The 23,657-nt window shown below is 40.6% G+C and overlaps 1 protein-coding gene across 1 annotated transcript in view; it reads left to right on the top strand.

The window, feature by feature from the left end:
- The window catches only part of PKHD1 (PKHD1 ciliary IPT domain containing fibrocystin/polyductin), a 235,758-nt gene that overhangs the window by 149,298 nt on the left and 62,803 nt on the right, over positions 1-23,657 (top strand). The window contains exons 51-58 of the mRNA XM_066545943.1: positions 815-952; positions 8,618-8,731; positions 9,356-9,443; positions 12,148-12,302; positions 14,121-14,273; positions 14,611-15,489; positions 16,815-16,977; positions 18,919-19,079. Of these exons, the coding sequence (XP_066402040.1) occupies positions 815-952; positions 8,618-8,731; positions 9,356-9,443; positions 12,148-12,302; positions 14,121-14,273; positions 14,611-15,489; positions 16,815-16,977; positions 18,919-19,079 (1,851 nt within the window). The remainder of the gene's footprint in view (positions 1-814; positions 953-8,617; positions 8,732-9,355; positions 9,444-12,147; positions 12,303-14,120; positions 14,274-14,610; positions 15,490-16,814; positions 16,978-18,918; positions 19,080-23,657) is intronic.

Raw genomic sequence — 23,657 nt, 5'->3', positions numbered from 1 at the left:
TGAGTTTTCATACTCTAAACCTAACTGAGAGCAAAGCCAAGATGAAAAGAGGGAAAAGTGGTAACAGGGAGTCAGTGGAGGTAGTTCATGGTGTGTGGCTGCAGTTTGTCACCCTGATCACTGTTGTGGACAAGGTGGGGACTTGCAGGCCCTTTGTACTGTGACACACCTCAGTGATACTGATGGATATTTTTCCATTTCCATCAATCCTAGAACCCAGAAGGGTTTGTATTTGAAGGGACATTAAAGCTCATCTTGTTCCAACCTCCTGCCATGGGCAAGGACAACTTCTACTATCCCAGGTTGCTCCTGGAAGTCCTGTCCAACCTGGGCTTGAATGCTTCCAGGGATGAGGCATTTTGTCATTCTTGTTTTCTTCAAAAAAACTCTCTTGTCCTCTTCAGTTCCATGAGGCAAAAATGGGAAAGATGGGGAGAGACTCTTTGCAAGGACAGGACAAGGGCTAATGGCTTCAAACTGAAAAAGAGTAGGTTTACATTAGATATGAGGATGAAATTCTTCCCTGAGGGGATGGTGAGGCCCTGGCACAGGTTGCCCAGAGAAACTGTGAGTGTGTCCCTGGAAATGTCCAAGGCCAGGCTGGACAGGGCTTGGAGAAATGTCGGATAGTGGAAGGAGTCCCTGCCTATGGCAGGAGGTTGGAACAAGAAGATGTTCAAGGCCCAGGCCATTCCATGATTCTGTGAAAACCAATCTGAGAAACAAAACTCAAGCCAAGTTAACATTCTTTTTGGCAAGTGGTGTTGTCAGGCTGCCATTGACCTAAACAACCCTCTGCTTTTTTTTTTCCCAGACAGGACCATCCTGGTGGATGTGGCTCTTCCCCCTCTGAGAGGACTCTACATCCTGGGAACCCTCGAGTTCCCCAGCAGCTCCAGCAATGTCCTGAGTGCAGCCTGTGTCGTGGTGCTGGGGGGTGTGCTGAGAGTGGGTGAGTGAACAGCTCATTTTTGGGATGCCTGGGGTTTATTTCTGCTCTTGATAGGAAAAAAAACAAAACTGTGGAGAATGACTTAAAGTGTCACCATAAACATGCTGTCCAAACTAATGCCCTGTGGCTATCTGGATATCTGCAGATGGGACACCCCGAATCCATGGGAAGCAGGATGATTATCCACTGGAGCTAATTACCTACTCCTTTAATGGCAACATGCTACAAATACTGCAATCTGCACCTCACTCCTGGTTTCACCGGGGCAGAGATTTTATCTGATATGTGTAAAAGACCTCCCTACTCCCTGTGGGGGTTGCTTTATGAGACAGTAATTCCTCAGGGCAGGTTTTGCCCTAGTGTTCAGGCAATGCCTGGTGCCTATGGGCATTAACAGGACACTTTTTGTGACACAGAAATATTTAAAGCCAACATAAACAAACTCATGAAGAATTCCCTGAATGCCTGCAAATCCTGCTGTGGTGTGAAACAGCTGGATTCAGCACACTTGTTCTTCTCATCCCTCTGTACAGATGAGGACCAGGACCACAGGAAGGTACCACCTTGCCCCTACTTCCAGCTGTTTCACAGTCCCCAAAGTCACCGGGGCTGTTCCACATTATTTACAACAATCAGGATTGGTGTTTTTCCACTCTGAAGTAATTGCTCACATAATTCCTTTTAAATATCAAGGTTTCTAAAGCCAGGCATTATATTTACTTACAGGAATCCTTAGGACACAGGGATCACATTGTTGATCATTGCTTGACCTTTCTCAAGATTGGTTTCATGAACTTTAAAAAGAGAATTTGTTTGTGTAATCACCTCCTGAGGAAGTCTGCTTCAATATTTGTTTGTTGTTAATCTCAAGGGACTGTTTAGTTAATATAGTACTGGCCAAAAAAGTTATTTTGCTGTCTTGTGTTTTTCTTTGGAAAAAGAGGTTGGAAAGCTTAATCTGGGAGGTTAAAAAATATATATACTTAAAAGACTGTCAGTCATTTCTTACTTAGACTCCTTTGCACTTTAAATACGGTTTCATATTGGTTTTAAGAAAAAGCATGTGTTCATTGCTAAAAACACTTATTAAAAAAACATTGAGGCACTTTGCTGCACAAACTCCCCTCCAGCACATCTGTGAGTAGTAATGATATTAAAAGCCAAACAGGTAATTGCAGCTGTTGAGTTGCAGTCCAGCATCTCCTGGAAAGCTGTCCTTGTTTCAGCTGTGAGATGTTGGGTGGGTAGAGGCTCTGCAAGTTTCCCACATCTCATACTGGCTTCTCTGCCTGCATATAGAGCTGGGAGTGCCTGTTTTTTCCTCCCTTCCCCTTTCCCTTCCCATGTGTTCGAGGCCTTACGGAAATGTCTTGGAGCCCATCTGTCCAACCCTGCCTGTTCCACGCCTGAAGGAAGGGTTTTGAAGCCCATCTGTCCAACTCCACCACACCCTAAAGAAATCCTGACACAAAATAGATAATGAGACAGTTTAGTAAACAGATTTAATAGATGTGGACATCAGTGTTCAGCATTGCCTGAGCAGGATCTCAGGTTGGCATCACGTGAGTCAAATCCCCAGGTCCTGCCTGTTGTGTAATTTCTCCATGCCCTATTTTCAGTGTAGAAATCTATAACCACATGCTATTCCTTCTAATTCCATGGCCTGAGACAAAGACTTCTGGTAAAGCTAGAGTATTTTGTTCCCTTGAACTCCTAGAGAACAATGATCAGTTTAGAAATTCATCTTATCTGGTTTTGGTGTCCTCCAGAGCACTTGACTTCTTCTCTGCAGAGAGAAAACAAAGTCAGAAGGTTAAGTCATGACCATAAATGCTTGGAAAGAAATGATGATGGGAAATATGTAGCAAAGGGAAAAAAATCAGTGTAAAATTGGAGTTTATCAACCATAACAAGAACCTAATTAATTTTATTGAAACAATAATTTACAGGCAAACTGGGATGAGAAAGTAGGGATGGCTGGGAAATCAGAATTTTTGGAACACCATTGACTGTGCAGGGTCAATCATTACTTTTCTCTTTAATGTATGATCACAATCCACGTGAATGATGATCCCTGGAAGATGTGAGATGATTTAAGATCCACAAAGAACTCTGTCAGAACTTTCAGAAAACCCAAAGGAAAATGTGTGGTTCTACCCGCACAGGAATATCTCTGGGTGCTCCTAGACCTTTAATGTTGTTGGATCCAGGGAAACTTTCTGATTATTTCTACTTTCATAGTCCTACCCCTAAGGTAAGGAGTTTCTCTCTTTCACTTTATCCTTCAAAATCTTTTATTTTATGGTGATGTTTGCAGTAGTATTTTAGTAACACCATTTATTTCTATTTCTCTGTACTATGATATTGTAAATATTGGCTATTTTTCCAGCTTATAAAAGGAAGTTTGAGGTTCAGAGAGAAAGTGAAGTGCTAAATATCTTTAGCACATCTGTGTCAAAGCAAGATAAGAAGTGATGAGTTCAACATCTCACAGTTGTTTTTCCATTCTCAGCTAGGATGATTCTGTCCATTTTAAGCCACAAGCATTAAAACTCAGGCAATATGTGCAGCAAATGCCCTGTTCCACTGCTGAGCAAAGCCCTCAGCTCCCAATAAAGCTGAAGGAAATGCTGAAGTTCACTTGGCACACATTGATCTGTTGGACTCATCCTGAACTAAACTGCACTCAGCTGCTCTTTGCTGGCAGGCTGCTTTTGCTTTTTATAGTAGAGCTTGCCAAGTAATTATCCAGATAGGATTTCTCTTTTTATTTCAACTTGTCACATTCTCTCCTTCACATATCTCCTGATGGCTGCTTGTCAGTCATGTCACTCATTGGAGGCAAGAAGCCTAAGGTCATCATTAGCTCACGGCTTGATTGTCTGGAGAGGCAACCCCAGACAATTCTAATGCCCCTTAACTTGCTCGTGGTGAGAGCTCTAATGCATTTATTCCCCCTCTTTTCCAGGAAGAACCCCCATACTAATTTGTCAAAGGATAAATCAGTGTATTTCATTAAATGGCCATGTGTTAGCAGTAAATAAAGAGCAGTAATTAGAGCACCAGTGAGTTTCACCAATTTACTGTCTTTTCCAACTTCTCCAGCACCTCTGTTGTGTGGGTCCCATCTTTGGCTGTGGGCTGAGTCCCACCCTGCAGTCACACACCATCCCTGCACAGCTGTCCAGCTTGTATGAAGAAGGGATTCTGTTGGCGTAACAAGATGTATTTTCATTCTGGATCACAGAAAAAAAGTGGTTTGAGAAGTTCATTGGACTGTTTGTATTCCCTTCAATGAACCCCTCAGCCTCTGCCTGTTTGGCTTTTACCCTTTCCAAGTCATTCAGTTTCTTTGAACTGATTGCTCCATGTAGGGAAGGGATTTGGTTCAAATGTTCAAGACATACAAATTTAGGTGTAATGTGTACATCAGCACATGAGCTGCTGTTCCAGTAAAGGTCTATCCAATATTTCCAGTGGAGCCCCTGAAGTCAGGGGGACTGGTTGATAAAGGTATCTAGAGAAAATCTACATTAAAAAACCTGAATGTAGGTATTTGATTATCACTCAAAATGTGGTTCAGTTGTCTAATTATAAGGATTTCCTATCTTTCTGGGCACCCTAAGGTGTCTCCCCCTGCCTGCAACTTCTTCTTAAAAGTCCCACTTTTCAGTCATTTATCCTTGTCTGGTATCTGCAATCCAAAAGAAGATTTGGAGGGCACTGGGACTCTCAGATCCCATCCTACGTGTCTCACCACTTATTCCTCATTCACCCCTACTTCTGGCTGTTGGTTTCTACTCCACAGCTGTGGTGATGTGGAGCTGAGGACTCCTGAAATCTTCTGTACATCTGGCAGAAAGAGGCAACCAAGTGAGGTCTCCTTGTTTGGCTGCTATTCCAGGCTGCTTTCCAGAGTGCAGCCTGAACACCTGAAGGAAGCTCCAGAAGAAAACCAACAGTAGGTGCTGTCCAGCTGTGTGTAGATCATGAATAAATGTTCCTCAGATTTTCTGGTGAAAATATGACACAGTTTTCAAAATAGCTGGGTACTTAGAGTCCAAGAAGTTTTGGATTAGGGAAACAGAGATAGAGGAGATGGTCCCAGCAAGATACACAGCAAAGTCTGTTTGCCAGGTGAAGGGCAGAGATCTAGCTCAGAGATTTCGTTGCTCTTATATGCAACAGCTGTTGCAGAGTGTTATGTTGTGAAAAAAAGAGAAGGCTAGAAGGGAGGAAACACCCACTATTCTAGGAAAGAATTGAATGGGTTTTGCTATGGCACAAAACCCCAAACAATACAGCAAAAATCTGTCAGGAGGAACATCTGGAACAGAACTGAAATATGAAAACAATGGAAAATGCTTTTAAAACTCAACAAACTAGATCCAGACCACAGTCCAGGATAAATGAAAATCTGGGTAGGAAAAACACATCTTTATTTCTGTTCTCCTGTTTATTCCCTCCTTTTTTTCTCATAGTAGGTTTTCTCCTCTCCAGGGGATAAACCTGGAACCATTGTGCTAACAGATCTGTGTTACAATCTCAACATTTGCATCTCACACTTCTTCAGGCCCAGAATCAGTGGTGAATTTATTAACACATCAGGTTGTTTATTAACACGGGATTATCATAAATGATTGGGGTTTTTTTGCGCTGTGTAGTGCAATTGGAAGAACACATATTTGAGAGAGCCCTGCCTCTGTCTTTAGTGCCTTCTGACCTTTTCTGAACATCTCACCAGACATTTCCACCTTTTGGTAAGTTTCCAGGTTGCAAGTATCCTTTTTTCCTGGCTCTCTGCCAGCAGCATATTAATATTTCACTTTATGATCAATCAGGTTGCTCATCAAATTGCCAGGGCTTCCAGCTGGAATAGGAGCATGAAAGGGGATCCATTTCCACTCGTCTCATGCAGGATGGGGAATTGGGCAGTTTGGTGTGGTCTTATGTAGGATTTGCTCACCACAGAAAAGTGGGACAAGAAATCTGAAGTTTTCACAATCAAAGTCCAAAGATGGACACTTAAAGCCCAGATCCTGCACTTACGTGTTGCAGAAATCATGATTCCTGTTGTTTGTGGCAAGTTCCTGTAGCCAACAAAATTACTTATTACAAGAGCTGTGATTTCATTGACTCTTACTTCATAATGTTCTGAAACTTACCCAGCTCCGGTGACTTGTGTGAATCAACTATTTTGGAGTCCCCTTATGAGTAAGCTGCAGTCGCTGCTGCTTCCATATCTTCATTTTCAGAGGCCATTCTGCTGGAATCTATTTAGACTTAGTGTGTATCTGAGACCTTACTCAGCTTTTCCCTTTGTTTTTCATTCTTCCCCATTCATTCCCAGAGAGAATCTTACTTTTTCAAGACCTCTTGCCTTATTATGTTCAATATTAGAAAATCACAGAATGGATAAAGTTGGAATGGATCACTGAAGGTCATCTTATCCAACCACCTTGCTTAAGCAGGGTCCCCTAGAGCATTCTTCACTTTTTTCCTAATTCTTCACTTCTAAATTCCTGCTGACTTTCCTAGAGCATCCTTGTAATTGTTCTCTCCAGTTGTGTCAGTTTATCTGCTTACTTTCAGCATCCTCACACAAGTTTGAGTCCCTAATAAAACATGGAATGCCACAGGGTTTGCAGGACCAGACCTGGCTGAGTCCATGTCCCCATTCCAGTCACTCAGACTGTAAATTAGTGTGTGCCATGTTCCTGCAGCACTCGTGTAGTTTGTTAATCACAAAGGTTTGTGCTACTAAGCCAAGTGCCTTGGAGAAGCCAATTATACGATATCAAAGCTATTATCTTTATCAAATAGACCTGTAATCTCATTAGGAGATGATAACAAGGAAGTTTCACAGGACCTTTTTTTCCTATAAAAGCAGGTTGATTGGCATTAATTATATCATCCACCTTTAATGATTTATTAATTGTGTTCAGAGTTGGACATTCCATTTTTATTTATTTTTCCCCCAGAATCAGTGTCAAGTTGACAGGCCTGTAATTACCTGGGGCTCTTACTTTTATCTTTGTTTGAAATATTGGCACAATATTAGCTTTTTTCAAGGACTTTCAGACGTCATGAGTGATTCCAAAATTATTGAAGAGTCCACCTTAATAGTCCAACGGGTTTCCTGTAAAACTCTCTGCTAGCACTTGGATTCAAGTTACTAAAATCCATTGATTTAAACTCATGGAACTATTGATGGAAATAAGCAAGTATTAAGCCTATTTTTCTTCTAGATATTCTTAAAAGAAGCAGATTTTTTTTCTACTGATTGGTGACTACTGTGTTCTTTTGTGTCATTTACCAATTACAGTTTCCAGTCACTGAAGAATTTCTGTGAATATTATCTTCCCTTTTAAATTTTATTTTATTTTCCATTATAAATAGTTTTATTATGACCTTTGTTTCTCACTCTGACTGTATTTTTTATTTGTGTGGTTTGGGATTTTTTTGAACAAAGGTATAATTTCTTAATATGTTGTTCATTTTTGGACTAAAATTTATGATTTTTAGCTAAATGTAGATGTAAATCTTTTAAAGGAGGGAGAAGTTCCAGTTCATGCTATAGAATCCCCATTTCCAATCCTTTGTATGTGATTGTTAAGTCTGGAAGCCTACTTAAAAATGGTTTTAAAACTGAGCTGGGAATTGGATATATGAGATGGTTTTAACTGACTTAACTATAAAAGTAAATGCTTTGTAACCAGGAGTAAAAAACATGAGAAATTGTGAAAGCCTATTTGGAAACAACCTAATTCCTGCTTTTCCTCTATTCAAAACACAGTTATGGGAGTTTAAACAAGGAAATCAAACCTGGTTTGGGTGGACAGTGGACACTGAAAAATAATTCCATCCATGTCCCCAGAGAATATAAGTGTTCACTAGTGTGAGATATATTAGATGGGGAACATGCAAGTCTTGTACTGTTTGCTTTTTACCTGAGAATTTAAATATCCTCAGTTATCCATCAGACACTGGTGGGGAACAATTAATTGTTTTATTGATTTCACTTAAATAAAAAAAGGCTCTTAGAGCAAAGCGTTTCTTTAGGATACAAAATCGGCTCTCTTTTCCAAACTAGTAATTTTTAAATATTAAAAGAACATGACAGGCCAGCTAATTTTGTACAGATACATATATATATATTTTAGTTCTACATCTGCTGCAGTTTTCTGTTGCATAATTGATTTAATCTCTAATTTTAAAGGAACGTTGAACTCCTTTACTGGACTCCGCATACATTTCTCCAGGGCAAAAACTGTCCTACTTTTTCCTCCTTAGTATCTGTTTAGTGCTGGGCCATTTTCCTCTGAAACTGTAAACTACCCCTGGTGAAAGAAATGAAGGCAAAGTTGGAATATAGTTTACTGTGCAGATTTATCACCAAAATCTCTCGGGCAGTTTCTTTTTCCCTAATTTTTTTTCCTCAATCTTTCCATTTTTCTCATCCTTGCTGTACAGTTACCTTTTAACTGGTGAAGGAACAAAAAGGCAAAAACTGGTTGAGAAAGGAAATATTAATCCAACCATTTAGTTATTTCTTTAAAATCAGATTCACACATATTCCTCCCCTAGTTTCCCTCCCGTTTTCAGCATCACAGAAGACATGGGTACTTTTGTGGTGGGTTTGATGCTGTTTTGTCTTTATTGCAGGTTCTTTGCAACATCCCCTAGAAAGGGATTTAAAGCTGCTGTTCCTTCTTCGGGCTTCTGAAGGGATTTACTGCGATCGTCTGGAGGATATAAATGTGCACCCAGGGAGTATTGGTATGAAACCTGAATTCCACTTTTCATAGGAAACTAATTTTTATTAATATCCAAATCTACCACTGTTGAGACTGTTACTATGTTCTACAGATAAACCTCAAACAAAGGTACACAAATTTTACAGCTAACATTTAATCTTCTGGGACATATCATCTCTATGAAAAGTTTCAGTATTTTGGATTTGTCCTCTGGTTTTGGATCCCTTTTCCAGAGGGGGAAAAAAAGTTCATAGTCCAGAAAGATTAATAATAGCCACATAATTTTTTGTACCTTTCATTCCTGGAGTTTTTACCTAATTTTTCTACTTAGAATTTTTTTTTTTTAATGGTAGATATCGTTGTCTGCAATTCCTTTAATTCTAATTTGTGTCAATGAGACTTCTGTGGTAAAATCCCCTCTCTTGCCTGTACATGCAATGGTCATTTCACTTTATTGAGGACTTATTTATCCTTCACTTTATATTTTGAGTGAAGTCTTTGTGCTGTTCTTACACTTCTGATAAAATATAGAAACATACTTTAATAAAGATTTCCATATATTTAGTCATTTCTTCAGTTCTTCTCAAGCCTCTTTTTCTTTAACCTTTAAAATCCTCCTTCTGTTCTTTCTTTTTTTTTTCCCCAGGAGTTTATGGACAGGTGCAAATTTATAGTGCTTATCCTAAGATGCCTTGGACACATCTGGGAACTGATGTTGCTCCTGGCAATGAAAGGTGGTATTTTGGCTAAATACGCTTTCAAATATTAAATTTTGGCTCCTGTTGCTATGGTTTGTATTTAATATTCCTGTGAGTTGCATTATTCTTTCCCTTTGTGATGGGCTCTCTTTGAATTCTGTTTAGATAGAAAAAAACAACCTAGGTAACAGAAAATTGCACCATGATGGGGAAGCTGATGATTTTTAAGGTCCCTTCCAACAGAAATTAACTTTAATTCTAAAGAAATCAAAATTCCAAGAATGAATCAAGCTGAGAATTCCCTTCCTTCCTTCCTTCCTTCCTTCCTTCCTTCCTTCCTTCCTTCCTTCCTTCCTTCCTTCCTTCCTTCCTTCCTTCCTTCCTTGTTTCCTTGTTTCCTTCCTTGTTTCCTTATTTCCTTGTTTCCTTCCTTGTTTCCTTGTTTCCTTCCTTGTTTCCTTCCTTGTTTCCTTCCTTCCTTCCTTGTTTCCTTCCTTCTTTCCCTTCTTCCATGTTTCCTTCCTTGTTTCCTTTTTTCCTTCCATGTTTCCTTCCTTGTTTCCTTCCTTGTTTCCTTGTTTCCTTCCTTGTTTCCTTGTTTCCTTGCTTGTTTCCTGCCTTGTTTCTTTCCTTCTTTCCTTCTTTCCTTCCTTGTTTTCTTGTTTCCTTTCCTTCCTCGTTTCCTTCCTTCCTTCCTTGTTTCTTTCCTTCTTTCCTTGTTTCTTTCCTTCCTTCTTTCCTTCTTTCCTTCTTTCCTTCTTTCCTTCCTGCTTTGTTTCCTTCCTTGTTTCTGCCTTTCAGCCAGGCCTAACAAAGCCTCATTGGAAGAGTTCCCATCAGGGTAGACGTGTCAGCGTTTAGGGCAATGATTGCAAAGATAAGCAGTGGAAGCACAAAGACCTCACCAGTAGAACTCATCTGTTGTGAGCTCTCTCAGAGCTGTGTGTTCAGTGCAGATTAATTGTTTAGGAATTGCTGTGTAGCTGATCCTGATCCAAACCCTGCAACTTTAGAATCACCCTCTGGAAATTCTTCTCCTTCCCTGACTGAGAAGGGAGATCAGAGTGAGCAGATTCTGAGTGAAGCATGCCAGTTAAACACTTGGATGAAATGGATCCAGGCTAGGTCTGGGTTACTGCCCAGATATTTTATGTGAAATATCATGAAGTGCTAAGATACAAGTGTTTGGAGTTAATGCATGCACATTAAATACAGCACAAAGAGTTGTTTCAGTTGTTAAAAGAAAGGGAAAAAAAACCAAAAAAAACCCAACCAAAACCAATGCCCTATTTTTTATTAAAAATCTACCAAAAGCCAGCTAAGAGTTAATGTGGTTGGATACAGGAAATAGGTAAAGCAGTGCTGGAATATGAAAGCTGAAGGAAAATGAAAGCTAAAGGAAGTGGATTTTATTGAAGGAGAGGAGCTGCTCTATATCATTTTCCAGCATGAATCAGCTCATCAGTACAGGAAGGACTTTCCTGCCATTTCAGAAGAGATGCAGTGATTCCTAAAAAAAGAAAAAGAAAAAAAGTTAAAAAAAAAAGTTAATAAATTTTTGTTGGATTTCTCTACTGAATATTCACAGGTATTGTATACTGTACGTGCTCATCTGGAACCTACTCATCTTTGAAAAATATTGGGAAAAGAGACTCTGGAAAAACTTGACAACATCCCTTGAGGAATCTCCTTTCTCTCTGCCCTTCTGTTACTCTATCCTGCATGTGAAGCATTGTCTGAATTCACTCAGTGCCCTTTTTCCTCAATAATTCCCTGAGGAGTTTAGATCATTACCTGGCCAGCAGCAGTCACCCTGTCACAGGACAAGGTGTTTATCAAATAGAGATGAACTCTGATCATTATGCATTTTGCTGTCACTAAGCACTTTTATTTTCCTTATGTGAAGCTAAAAATCCCCTGAACTTCTAATGCAATTTTGACTGTAAAAGGGGATCTTCAGTTCAAGATTAAAACAAATAAATGCAGGGCTCCGTGCAATGTTCAATTGGGTTTTAAGTGATGGTGCCTAGAGGATGTTGAGCTGCTAAGGGCAGGATTCAGGTTCTGAACAGATGGTTTGGGCCCATTTGAGGTGTCTTTCAGCACTTTTGAGATGTTTTTGGGGTCCTTCCATGGCTGCACATTTGTCTCCAGGAACACTTCAGGAGCCAGTCCTGTGTCCTGTCACATCTTCTGGCTGATGTTTTAGACACCCTGGGGTATCTCAGATAGCAAGAGGTGCTTTTGTTTAAGGAATCAAATCCTGCTCAAAGTGCCCAATCCAGAGAAGTGAATTGCTTTTCACCTACTACTGACTGCACCAACAAGCTCTGGTGGAAGCTTAGATGCCAAGTGCAGACAGCCCATGACCCTGCACATGGTTGTTGTCTAAATCCAAAGCTGACTTTCAGCTCTGCAGAATATTCCTGGCACCAAAAATGGTCTGATATGTCTTTTGGAGGCAGCTTGAGCTCTGAAATGCCGTGCTGGAACTGTATATGTTGTTAATCAATGGTGTGAAGTAGATGCTTCAGGATTAATTTCCTCCCACATATTTCAGACATCTGTTTTTGCAAAAAGCCCTAAAGGGGCTTTTCCTACAGCATAGCCTGTGGAGTTTTTTTCTTTTTTTTTTTTTTCTTTTCAGATCTCCCTGAGGAAAACTGTTCATTTTTAATTAAATTTGTGAGCCTAACTCTTGTAAGTGTAATGACATTAAGTTTATATCATGGTGTTACAGGATTTTTGTGGAGGATGAAGTAGATTGGGATCAAGGTGGGGATATTGTGATCAGCTCTTCTTCCTATGAAGCCCACCAAGCTGAAGTAGTTACACTTAAAGAAGTCCACAGCCATAATATAAGATTTCATCAACATCTTCTGCACAGGCACATTGGTAAGGAACTTTTCTTTCCTTTTTTTGAGAGTTTTCTTCTGAAGTATTGACTTTCCATTTCATATCTCAACAGGATCAATTCTACTTCCTTCTGGTGTCTCCATTTCTTTCACCATATACTTTTTTAGCTTGCTGATTCTAACATGAATTTCTGTGAATATAATCAATTCACTGCTGAATTGTTTGGGAAAACTTTCTGGTGTTTCAAGTTGAGATGGTTCACAGACAGAGAAAGTAATTTTTCCTCTTTAAAGGAAAAAAGAAATGTAGGATTTTAGGCCCTTTCTACAATTTCTATGGTATGTCAAAACCCTGAAATATAATTAAACCCCATCCTTTTTTTCAAATTCAAAAATAATCATATTCATAAAGTTTAAAATACAAAATTTTATCAATTCCATGGTATGAAAACAATGTATTTATAAATTAATATCGAAATAAACATAAAATCTGCTATTTTCTGTGTAGACTGCATGGGATCTATATTTTTGTGGAAAAATGGATGCAGCGTTAATACATATTTACTTTTATTTCAGCCTATATAGTAAATTTATTGCCATCTATTTAACAAAAACAAAAGAATTTCATTAACAGTTCAAATTCTGAACCTCCAAACTAAGGATTTTTCTTGTGCACATCCATATTTTTTAAATTTGATCTTTATTCCAGCCAGTAGGCCCAGAAATTAGTGTAATGGATAAAAAGATCCAGAAATATCATGTTTTAAATGGTGAATGTTTAAATGTCTGAGCCAGTAATCAAAGCTTCTCTTGGAACTGAGCTCTGTTCTGCAATTATCCACAGTTCTGCAATTAATCAACAGTAGCCTGCATGGCACGGTTTTTTATGACAATTGCATTTTTCAAACAAAATGTGCAGCTCAAAGCATAGAACATCTCAACTTTATTTCCAGTAGTTTATGCATTTTAGGCCTTTCTTTTTAGCTGATGTAGATATAATTAATGTATCATGAGGGGAAATTGAGTAATGCAGCAGTTGTTAGATACAGCTGAAAAAAAAAGTACTGATGGAAAAATTAATGGGTAAATACCGAGTTTCACCTTGGCAAATGTAGATACTTGCAGGAAATGTTCACACATGAACCAGTCACTCTCAGCTCCCTGGATAATTAAAGCAGAAAAATACATATAATACATACTTCTCACTCGTATTTTATCTGCCCCTAAAGCAGGTATATAAAATACACAAGAAATTGCACTTGAGATTTGCCTATTGCTCTCTGCCATGCATAAAACCAGTCTGGAAAACTAAATCACATCTGCACGTGTCTAAAATCACCTGAGATTAATCCAAGCTAGACAGCTGCATAAACTTGAGCAAAAGTCTCCTTCAGAAAGGCACTGGAAAAAATGTTTTAAAATCCTCTTAGAAAGCACACACAAGCAAGACTCTGTAGCAAAAAGGGTTTTGGCATTGACATTAGTCTGATCCTGAGGAAAATTCATGGAGATCAACTCTGCAGTGTGCTGAAGAGTAACTCCAGCACAGAGAGCTTGGAAAAAATGAAGTGTGAACCTGTTCATTGCTTTGGCACCTGCACACCTCAGGGGAAAGGTTTAGCACCTTCTTGTTCTAAAAAACAAGATATCTTGGTAAAATATTAGCACACAGTGAATATTTGATGGGCAGGTGGCCTTTCTGGTTTTGTGTCGACGCACGCAGATTGTGCTGGGGGTGAAACACACCTGAATGTCAGTGCAGATTCTGCAGAGGAGCTGTCAGGATTTGTGTCCCTCAATGCACTGGCTAATAGCTATGATAGACACTTATCACATTTGCTTTCTTGAAACTCCCCAGGGCGTCCCCATGACACAGAAGATGGAAGAACCATCCCTTTGGCCGCGGAGGTTGGGCTCCTCACACGGAACGTGCAGATCCGGTCAGATGTGGCTTGTTCTGGGAGGATGCTGGTGGGACACTTCACAGACTCCAGTGGGATGGAGTTTGAAGGTAGCTGAGATTCACCTGTCCTCAGCAAGCACACCGGTTTTGCCCAAGAAAGAGGTGCAGCAACATGTGAATCCATTCACATGAAAGTCAGAACAAACTGACTGTCAGCAAGTATGAAACATGAGCACCACTAAAAACTCATAAATATGGAAGATATTTTAGGAAGGGGTGCTGTGTGCTTTACTGTGTGTTTGTATATATTTATTAACAAACACCCATCACAACAATACACTGACAAAGTACCTGCTGTTCTACATCTGACTGTTGTTAACGTGGTTGTCCTTACCTGTTCTTATGTAATACAAATGTTCATTTCACTCAATTTCTCTCATTGCAGGTGCTCTTCAACTCTTAAATGTTCAATTTTTTAATTTTGGGCCTCCTCAGCTTTCTGCCATTGAATTCAGGAACGTATCCCAGGGGTCCTCAGTGGTGTCATCCAGCATTGGTGGCAGCTGTGGAGCTGGCATTAAAGCAGTTGAGAGCAGTGGGATCTTGTTGCATGATAATGTGGTGTTCAACACCACTGGACCTGGCATTGATTTGGAAGGGAAAAATCACTCTCTCATCAGGAGCCTTGTTATTCTGAGCAGGCAGCCAGCAGGTTCATTAAACTGGGTTGCTGGCATCAAGGTGAACCTGGCCACCAGTGTCTCCCTTCATGGCAATGCTGTGGCAGGATCCGAGAGGATTGGCTTCCATGTCAGGGGCCAGGAGTGTTCACTAGCTGGAGAATGTTGCAGTGGAAATGTGGCCCATTCGAGTCTCCACGGCGTTCACCTGTACCAGGAAGATGGATATCAGACCTGCACTAGAATCACAGGTTTTCTGTCCTGGAAGAATTATGACTATGGTGTCATGCTCCACCTTGGAGGCAGCGTTATTGTGGAAAATGTGGTGCTGGTGGACAACACTGTGGGACTCCTGGCAATGGTGCACTGTACCTACACTGAGCAATGCTACACAGGGAAAAAATTCATAGAACTTAAAAACTCCATCATTGTTGCAACAAGCTCAACTTTTGACTGCCTCAGAGACAGGATCCAGCCTCACTCAGCTGATCCAACAGCCCAGGACCGACCCCCACGTTACCCTCTAAGAGGCCATGTTGGGATTTTATGGCCCACGTTTAGCACCGCTCCCAGCCAAAGGCCAGAGCATCCCTGGCACAAAACTGGGCATTGTCCAAAAGCCCTGGGAATCATGAAGCTGAAAGGTTGGTCTTCTGCCTCCACTGGCCAGACTGTTCTGTCACTGCTTTTCTTTACTCATTTCATTTTTTCCAATTGAGGTTTTAGCCTCCCACAGATGGACTGTTGGAGAAATCAGAGTCTCAGTGAAATTGATAGCACAGTTCTTCTACAACTTGATACAGTTTAATTAAGAAAAACATATTATTTGATATTTTTTGCTTCCTAAATCTACTGCAGGATAATTGTTGCCCCTAGAAGCTGTGGCTGCCCCATCCCTGGAGATATTGAGGGTTGGGTTGGATGGGGCTTGAATCAGCCTGGGATGGTGGAAGATGTCCCTGCCCATAGCAGAGGAGTGGAACGAGATGATATTTAAGGTCCTTTCCAATTCAAACCATTCTTGGATTCTGTGATTCCATGATAATAATGTCTCGTGCTAACCCATAGATTCTACCTCACACATACCTTCCTTCTGTATTACTTTTCCAATTGATTCATCTCTCTGACCCACAGCTGCCTCTACCTAAATAAAGATACCAAATCTGAGAAATTAATATCACACTTTGGATAGAATTGTCACAGAACATGAGAACTACAACTCACAGAAGCAGTTATGACCTTTATTGGTATAAGAGCTTGCACTTGAGGAATAGAAGTCTGTTAGGTATCTTGGATCTTTGTTTCAAATGAATTTTTCAGTCCCCAGAGCAATATTTGAATATAGCAGAGCCCTGATAGCTGATTGCAATGGTGGGATCTAAATACCTGATTGCTTTTCATGTCTTTACTCCTCACTGCCCTTTACTTTTGCAAGAAAATTCATTATCCCCTTTTTACTGAGGAGTAAGAGAGATCGAAGAAGACAAATAGACTTGCACAGAGTCTCACAAAAAAATTCATGGCACAATATGGATTTTGGAGCTGCATCAGAGTTGAGTGACAGAGCCAAGTATGTGTCATCACACCCTGCTTGTTTTATATTAATCTCTGGCAAGTAGAAAAATCATCCAAGGCAGGTTGTTATTTAACTGGTTCTTACTAATTCAAATGAAAACATATTACATATTCTTTCTTTTTGTTTTCTCTCTCAGTTTCTGCAATATCATTTCCTATGGTGTGACTTGGTTTGTATCAACTCAGGATATAAAGTAGCTACAGAGTATTCTAAAGACACATGAAAATCTATGAACAATGCTATTAGTCTGATTTAAAAATAATTTGCACAGATATATATGGGGGGCATGTTAATATGGAAAACATCACATGAAAAAAAACAAATTTCTTATCTCTAGTTATGGCACTCTTTTAACCATTTTTCCTTGCTTGATCTTCTCTTAATCCCTGGCAGAAGTCACCTTTACTGGTTTTACACAGAGCTGCTTCAGTGAAGACAGGGATGTCTGTATCATGTCAAATGCTGATCATTTAGGCATCATGCCTCTCATCACAGCAGAGACATCAAGGATGTTACATGTCAGTGAGAAGGACAAGTTCTACTTTCATCCAACGAGGTAAAATGCTTCATTCTGAACTATCTTTATTAAAAAAAACAAAACAAAACAAAAAAAAAAAACCAAAAAACCCAAACACCTACAGCTTTGGAACTATCCTCCTCTCATATCTGCTTTTGTATTGCTCCTGTCTGACAAAAATGAACAAGCTCTGACATCAAGCAAACATGCACAGAAAAACTCAAATATAGAGAAAAAAAATGGAAAAACACCATCAAATTTAGTTTAGGGCAATCTTTTTTAATTTGAGTTTTGAATTCCATCAAGGTGCATCTCCGGATGAATCCTCTTGGATTTCTTTTTTTCCTGACATTTGTGTAGCAAAACAAGCCTCACATATCCCATTTCCAAAACCCCCATCCTGAGCATCTCTGACTTCTCAGCCTCAGGCTTCAGAAAATGTCAGGACCTCCAGGAAAAAAAAACCCTGAGACAGGGAATGTCCTTTTGGTCGGGGAAGCGTGGCTTGATTTGTGCCTGCGAGATCACATCAGAAATGTTGATCAGTACCAGGCAGGCTGTGAGATGTCAAATGATTGCCAGAACTGCTCCTGCCCAGGGAGAATATCATCTGTGAGTGTTGAGGAGGGAGGGGAGAACTTCATCTGTAACCTTAAGTCACTGCTGGTTGCAGTGGTTTAGACATACCACATCCAATGGAAACCACATGCCTATTTATTTATTGCAGTCACTGAACATGATGCAGAGGCTATGTCAGGAAAGCCTTGAAGTAGCAAAAAAAAATTCCAGCATGGACTCCACTTGCCAGTCAAAAATAATTGGAGGTGTCCCGCACTGCTATGTTTAGAGCCCCTCCAGCCTTCTGCCAGAATTTCTTATTTTATTCTATATTTTTGCTTTTTTGCTCTGGGCATTAGTTTGCGTGTAGATTTCTGAGCCCTGTCCAGCTTGTCAGCTCCCATTATGTTTCACTCTTGTATCCATCCCACAATACTCTGCTGGAAGGGAGCTGCTGAAAGAGCTGGTGGTTTTCAAATGTGAGGAATCCACGTGGATCACTGAATGCTTCCTTGGGAGGCTGCTGAGCCTCTGAGCGTGGTTACATCTCCTTGTGCTCCTCATGCAATATCTGCATGCATTTATTTAATCCACCTTTGCAGCTGCTGAGCTTGATCCAGGATGTGGCTGCATTGTTCTGCTTCAGCATCCTGAGGGGATATCTTGATGGATTTGTCCTGTCAAAGAGAAGATGAGCATTGCCTTGGAGCAAGAAAGGAAATAGAAATATCAGAGAATATAGCAAATCCATGAAGAACTTTGCTTGTCCTACTGGTAGACCTAACCAGCAGAAATGCTGATGTGATGAGAGATGGTCAAGAACTGAACTGTCAGGATCAGAGGAGTCTTTGTTCTCTGCCTCTTTTGAGCTTGGTTTACTGGGGGAATTGGCCTTTTTGTTCCTCTGCCCTTACTGCAAATCTCTGCCTATAACTATTTGCCCCATTCAAGGTACCAGCAATTGGTTTTTCTCAGCCTGAGACCAAATAATTCTGCATTTTCTTCAAGGTTTAATGTGTAGTAATCTGAAAATATCTCCAAGGACTTTGCTGGAGTACAAGTATTTTTATTGTATTGAATTCTGCCATGGGTGTGAGATGCTCAGTTCACCAGTTCCTTTAAGCTGTGTTGAACCTTTAGTCAATCTGCAATTCAGCTCACTACATGTTAGTGTTTCAAAAATTAGGCATGTTATTTAAACACACTGACCTCCTTCTATAGTCAATATAGATCCTTGTTTAGGAAATTATTAATCTCAACTCTTATATTTGTCTCAGTGAGATGAGTTTCTCTCAACACCCCTGTTTTGTTACAGGTACCTTCCTCTGTGGCAGCCAGTGGTTAATGACTTACATAGAAATTTATAGGCTTTTCTGGCTGTTCCAAGCCACTAATAATAATGTTACCTTTCCTTCTAACCAGTGTACAAACCTCTGAAGACACCATGCTCCCTGAAAAGAGATGCAAAGGCTCAAGGAAAGCCCTTTTCAAGGATTTGGATGGAGGTGTCCTGCATCTGGAGCCACCTGTCTCTGTTTTCCCTAAGTCAGAGTTTGAATGGACACAGTTCTACTCAGAAGCTGGTAAGTGCCTGTGCTGGAGGGAGTGTTTGCAAAATCATGCAGAAACTTGAGCCATGAGATGTGACTTTCACTGAGATCTGCAGCTGAGGCTGAGGTCATGGTAGCCCCAGTCTGTGTGATTCCTTTCCAGGCAGGATGTAGGGAATTGTGCTGTGCAGCTCTGTGCCCACCAGTGCCACTCTGCCTTCTTGCAGTATCATTTCACCCTGCATCCTTAGCCTCTCTAGGGTCTGACTCACTAGACTGGGTGGTAGAAAAGTTCTTCCCTGTGAGGGTGCTGAGGCCCTGGCACAGGTTTCACAGAGAAGTTGTGGCTGTCCCTTTATCCCTGGAAGTGTCCAAGGCCAGGTTGGACAGGGCTTGGAGCAACCTGAGATAGTAAAAGGTGTCCCTGCCCATGGCAGGGGGTGAAATGAGATATCTTTGAGGTCCCTTCCAACCCTAACCATTCCATGACTGGTGATTCTACCTGCCCTTTGCAAAGTCCTCTGAGAGCATTGAGGGGTACATGCCGTAAAAACACCACAAAACTTCAAAATAATACCAATAATTTGCCCTGCAAAGATTTTCATCTGCATCCCACTGAGGAGATAATCAAGCTAAAAACCCACTCCAGAAGTTTGACGACCCCTCTCTGTTTAAAAAAGGCCCATTCTGCTCAGTAACCACTTTCTGAAAGCTCCCACAGCAAGGCTCCATTCTCATCCTGATTAAAACTCAGCTCTCTGATTCCAAATAAACTCTTTAATTACAATTAGCATTCCCTGTGCCTGCTGCTGATGGTGGCCATTTTGCTGTAGAGATGCATCGTTTGTAACTCTGCTGGTACGGGAGACTGATGGGAGGGACTGTAATTAATCCTGTTTTCCTTCACACTCTAAAACTGATTAAACACAAGAAGAACTTTAATCTTTAAACAAAATGTGCAAGGCTTTTCCTCTAAGGATCCCTCTCTAGCTGGCTGCTTACAGGGTTGATTTATGTGTTGTCTAGATGCAATCACTGATTTTTATTGTACCTTTTCCACCCTAATTATGAATCACATCCAAGCACTAATGCTCTGGTACTATTACCACTTAGCACCTGCATATTAATGAATACATTTGCATACAAAACCTGGATTTTATTCAGATTCCCACCATTTTTAGCACATCCTAGCACACAGTCATAGGTATAAGAGGAATCCCTACCATCTAAAGTGTGCTGAGGGCACAACCTTTACTCCCTAGGGTTTATCTCCTTGTGAAATGGAGGTAACAGCATATGATAAATGTTGCCTGCCTCTGAAGCTATAACAAAATTGCTGTGTTCTCTTTTTGCTGCCCAAATCTGAATGGGGATTTTTTTTCCCCTTCCCTTCACAAATGTGTGTTAAATTCCTCTGCATTTCCCATTCTGACCTATGGTTCCTTTTGTGGCTGACATTTGAAATGGCACAACTTGATGATAAGGTGAATTCATGGTCATCTTCTTCTTCTCTTTCTGGAAAGCTGCAGCACTGAGTATTTTTCACAGTGCAATGCAGGCTCCCAGGATAGACAAACTGGAGAAGAAGCTCAACTTTCCTGCTCCCACTCATCTCCTGCCAGCAGGACCAGAGCAATTATCATCCTTCCTGTGCTGGGCAGTGATGAGGCCAAACCTCGAGTCCCATGTTCAGTTTTGAGCTCTTCACTGCAAGAAAGACATTGAGGCGCTGGAGTGGGTCCCCAGAAGGGAAAGGAGCTGGGGAAGGGTCTGGAATATAAATCCCATGAGGAGCAGCTGTGGGAGCTGAGGTTCCTTATCTGGAGAAAAGAAGGCTCAGGGGCACTCTCTACAACTCCCTGAAAAGAAGGATTGGCCTCTTCTCCCAGGAAATTAGTGATAAGTCAGGGGGAAATACCCTCAAGTTGCACCAGGGAAAATTCAGGTTGGATATTATGAAAAATTTCTTTCCAGAAAGGGTGGCCAGACATTAAAACAGGCTTCCCAGGACAGGGGTGAGGCCACCATCCCTGGAACATTAAAAATAAATGATGAAAGAAAGAAGAAAGAAAACCAAGATGTGACCCTTTGTGATATGGTTTAGTGGGCATGGTCGCATTCACTCATTCATCATGGGCTTGATGACCTTGGGGGCCTTTTCAAGACTTAATGATTCTGTAGGGACAGATTCCCCTTTGGTGTGACAATGCTTCAAGGCCTGTGAAGATGGTGGTGTTGTCACAGAATTATAGAATCATGGAATGGCTTGGAAGGGGCATTGGAATGGGATGATCTTTCAGATCCCTTCCAACCCAAACCAGTCTGTGCTTGTGTGATTCTATGATAAACATAAATACTTATGTTCACTTCAAGCTTCCAGTTTGGCCAACCAGATTGAAATTGCTGTCCCTCAGCCATTTTCAGATACTCTGATTACTCTGTGGGGAGCAAACCAAAACACTCAGTAGACTTCAGGGACAAAAAACCATGGAAATGTTTTATAAAAATAAGGAATATCACAGGGAAGAGGTTGTGAAAGCCATAACTGGGGCACAAGGGATCATTCAGAATTATATTGGTATTCCTGGATTCACATGGTGTCTTTTATTGAAGATATAATTGATATAGAATTTGTGAAATTTATTATTTCTATACCCACATTTTTCCCCATTTGTTTTCCCAAACTTTTACCCACTGAGTTTGCTCTTTGTTCATAAACCAAGGTTTTTATTGTGACTCTCTGAAAAAGCAGAATTGTTCACTTCAAAATGAAATTTTAGTTTTCTGGATAAACCGCAGAAATTTAGAAAAAAAGAATAAAACAGGAGGGAACAGATCCAAGGTTTTTGTTGCTATTATTATTTCTACTGCAAGAAAAAAGGAGTAACAACAAAAGTGGGTTTGAGTCCAACAAAGCATAATTACTTTTTAATGTGAGAGTCCTTTTTAGTCTTTTTTTTGTCTTTTAAATATAATGCTGCAAAAGTTTAAAATTAAATGTTTTCCAACACCCTCCTCCCTAAATAATTTATGAGGAACTTTCAAAGTACCATTTTTTGAATTATCCAAAACAATTTAATGAGTTTAACATGAATTTGTAATTATTTAAATCTCTTTGAGCTGCCATTTTTGGATGACAAAATGTTTTTCTCCTAAAACTCATGTCTAGAGCAAGCCTCTTGCAAAAGAGCTTGGGGACAGGCCTGGAGCACTAAATGGTTCCATGATAGAGGAAATACCAGAATCATAAGCTGTACAGCAGAATTAGCTATAAACAGGAGTGTCTTGTTGGGGAATTTAGGACAAGTGAACAGTTTGTGTATTCAGCTGATTCCTATGTCCAGGTTAAAACCCCAGCTCCATGAAGGGCAGCTGATTCAACCATCCTTGTGTAGTTAAAGGATCAGCCAGTTGCTGGCTTTTGCAGTGTTCATAAGACTGTTATGACAGTTCCTAAATCTGTAATCTGAGATGACTCCCAGAGCCATCGAAGTTCATTGTCTTCCCTTGGTGGAAATGTAGCTGAGGACCTGAAACTGGTAGAAGATCCAGCTATCTCCACTTCTGTTGTCTCCAGCGTTGTCATAGAGTTTTGGAATGGTTTGGGTTGGAAAGGACCTCAAAGGTCATCGGATTCCATCTCTTGTCATGGGCAGGATCAATTTCCACAGGAGTTCACTAATGTCCCCTCCACTGAGCAAAGAGAGATTGACTCATTGCATGGGTGATACACAGAAACGGGGAGATGAAACCGAGGCTTTCAAGTTTTAGTCTTGAGCCTGCAGACTTATATTTTCTTCCTGCTGACAGATACATTCGAGGCATAACTTAAGGCAATTTGGACTGAATAATCACAAAATCCTAAAGCAGATCAGGTTGGAAATGGATTCAAAAGCTCATCCGGTCCACCCTTCTGTGGGAAAGGAACATTATGTGGCACCCTGTCCAACTGCATTTTGAAAACTTCAAAATGAGGATGTGATGGAGACTCCACCATGTCCCTGAGGAGGATGTTCCAATAAATCACAGAATGGTTTGGCTTGGAAAGTACCTTAAAGATCAACTTGTTCCATCCTCCTGCCATGGGCATGGACACCTTCCACCATTACAGCTTGCTCCAAGCCCTGTCCAACCTGGCCTTGGACACTTGCAGGGATGGGACAACTACAACACCCATGATTGCTACCACTGTGAAAAAAAACTTATTTCTTATATTGAGATGAGACCTTTCCTGGTGCAAGCAGTACCTGCAGCCCATTGACTTCCCCATGTGTCTCCTTGAGAAGAAAGAGTCTCATCCTCCTTGTAGCTTCCCTGTAAGTACCGGAATATTGTGATAGGATTCTCTCCTGAGTCTTGTCTCCTCTAGGGAGAACACACCTAATCCTTCAGCCTTTCCCCATAGGTGAGGTTCGCCAGCCTTTTCACCAACTTCAATCCTTCCTTCAGTCCTGTCTGGTTCTGATTTACTGGGGGATGATGAAGCCCTGGACTATCTGATGTATATTCGTGAAAATTTTTATTTCTCTTGTAAACATGTGCTCCTTACATTTTGTGTGAATAATTGAATTTATTTTCTCCTTTACAACCTGATGAATCCTTGTAAATTCT

This window comes from Molothrus aeneus, chromosome 3 (assembly GCF_037042795.1).
Source record: "Molothrus aeneus isolate 106 chromosome 3, BPBGC_Maene_1.0, whole genome shotgun sequence".
In the NCBI taxonomy this organism is placed as follows: domain Eukaryota; kingdom Metazoa; phylum Chordata; class Aves; order Passeriformes; family Icteridae; genus Molothrus; species Molothrus aeneus.
The sequence above is the reverse complement of the archived record's forward strand: the minus strand, read 5'-3'. Positions and strand labels throughout refer to the sequence as shown.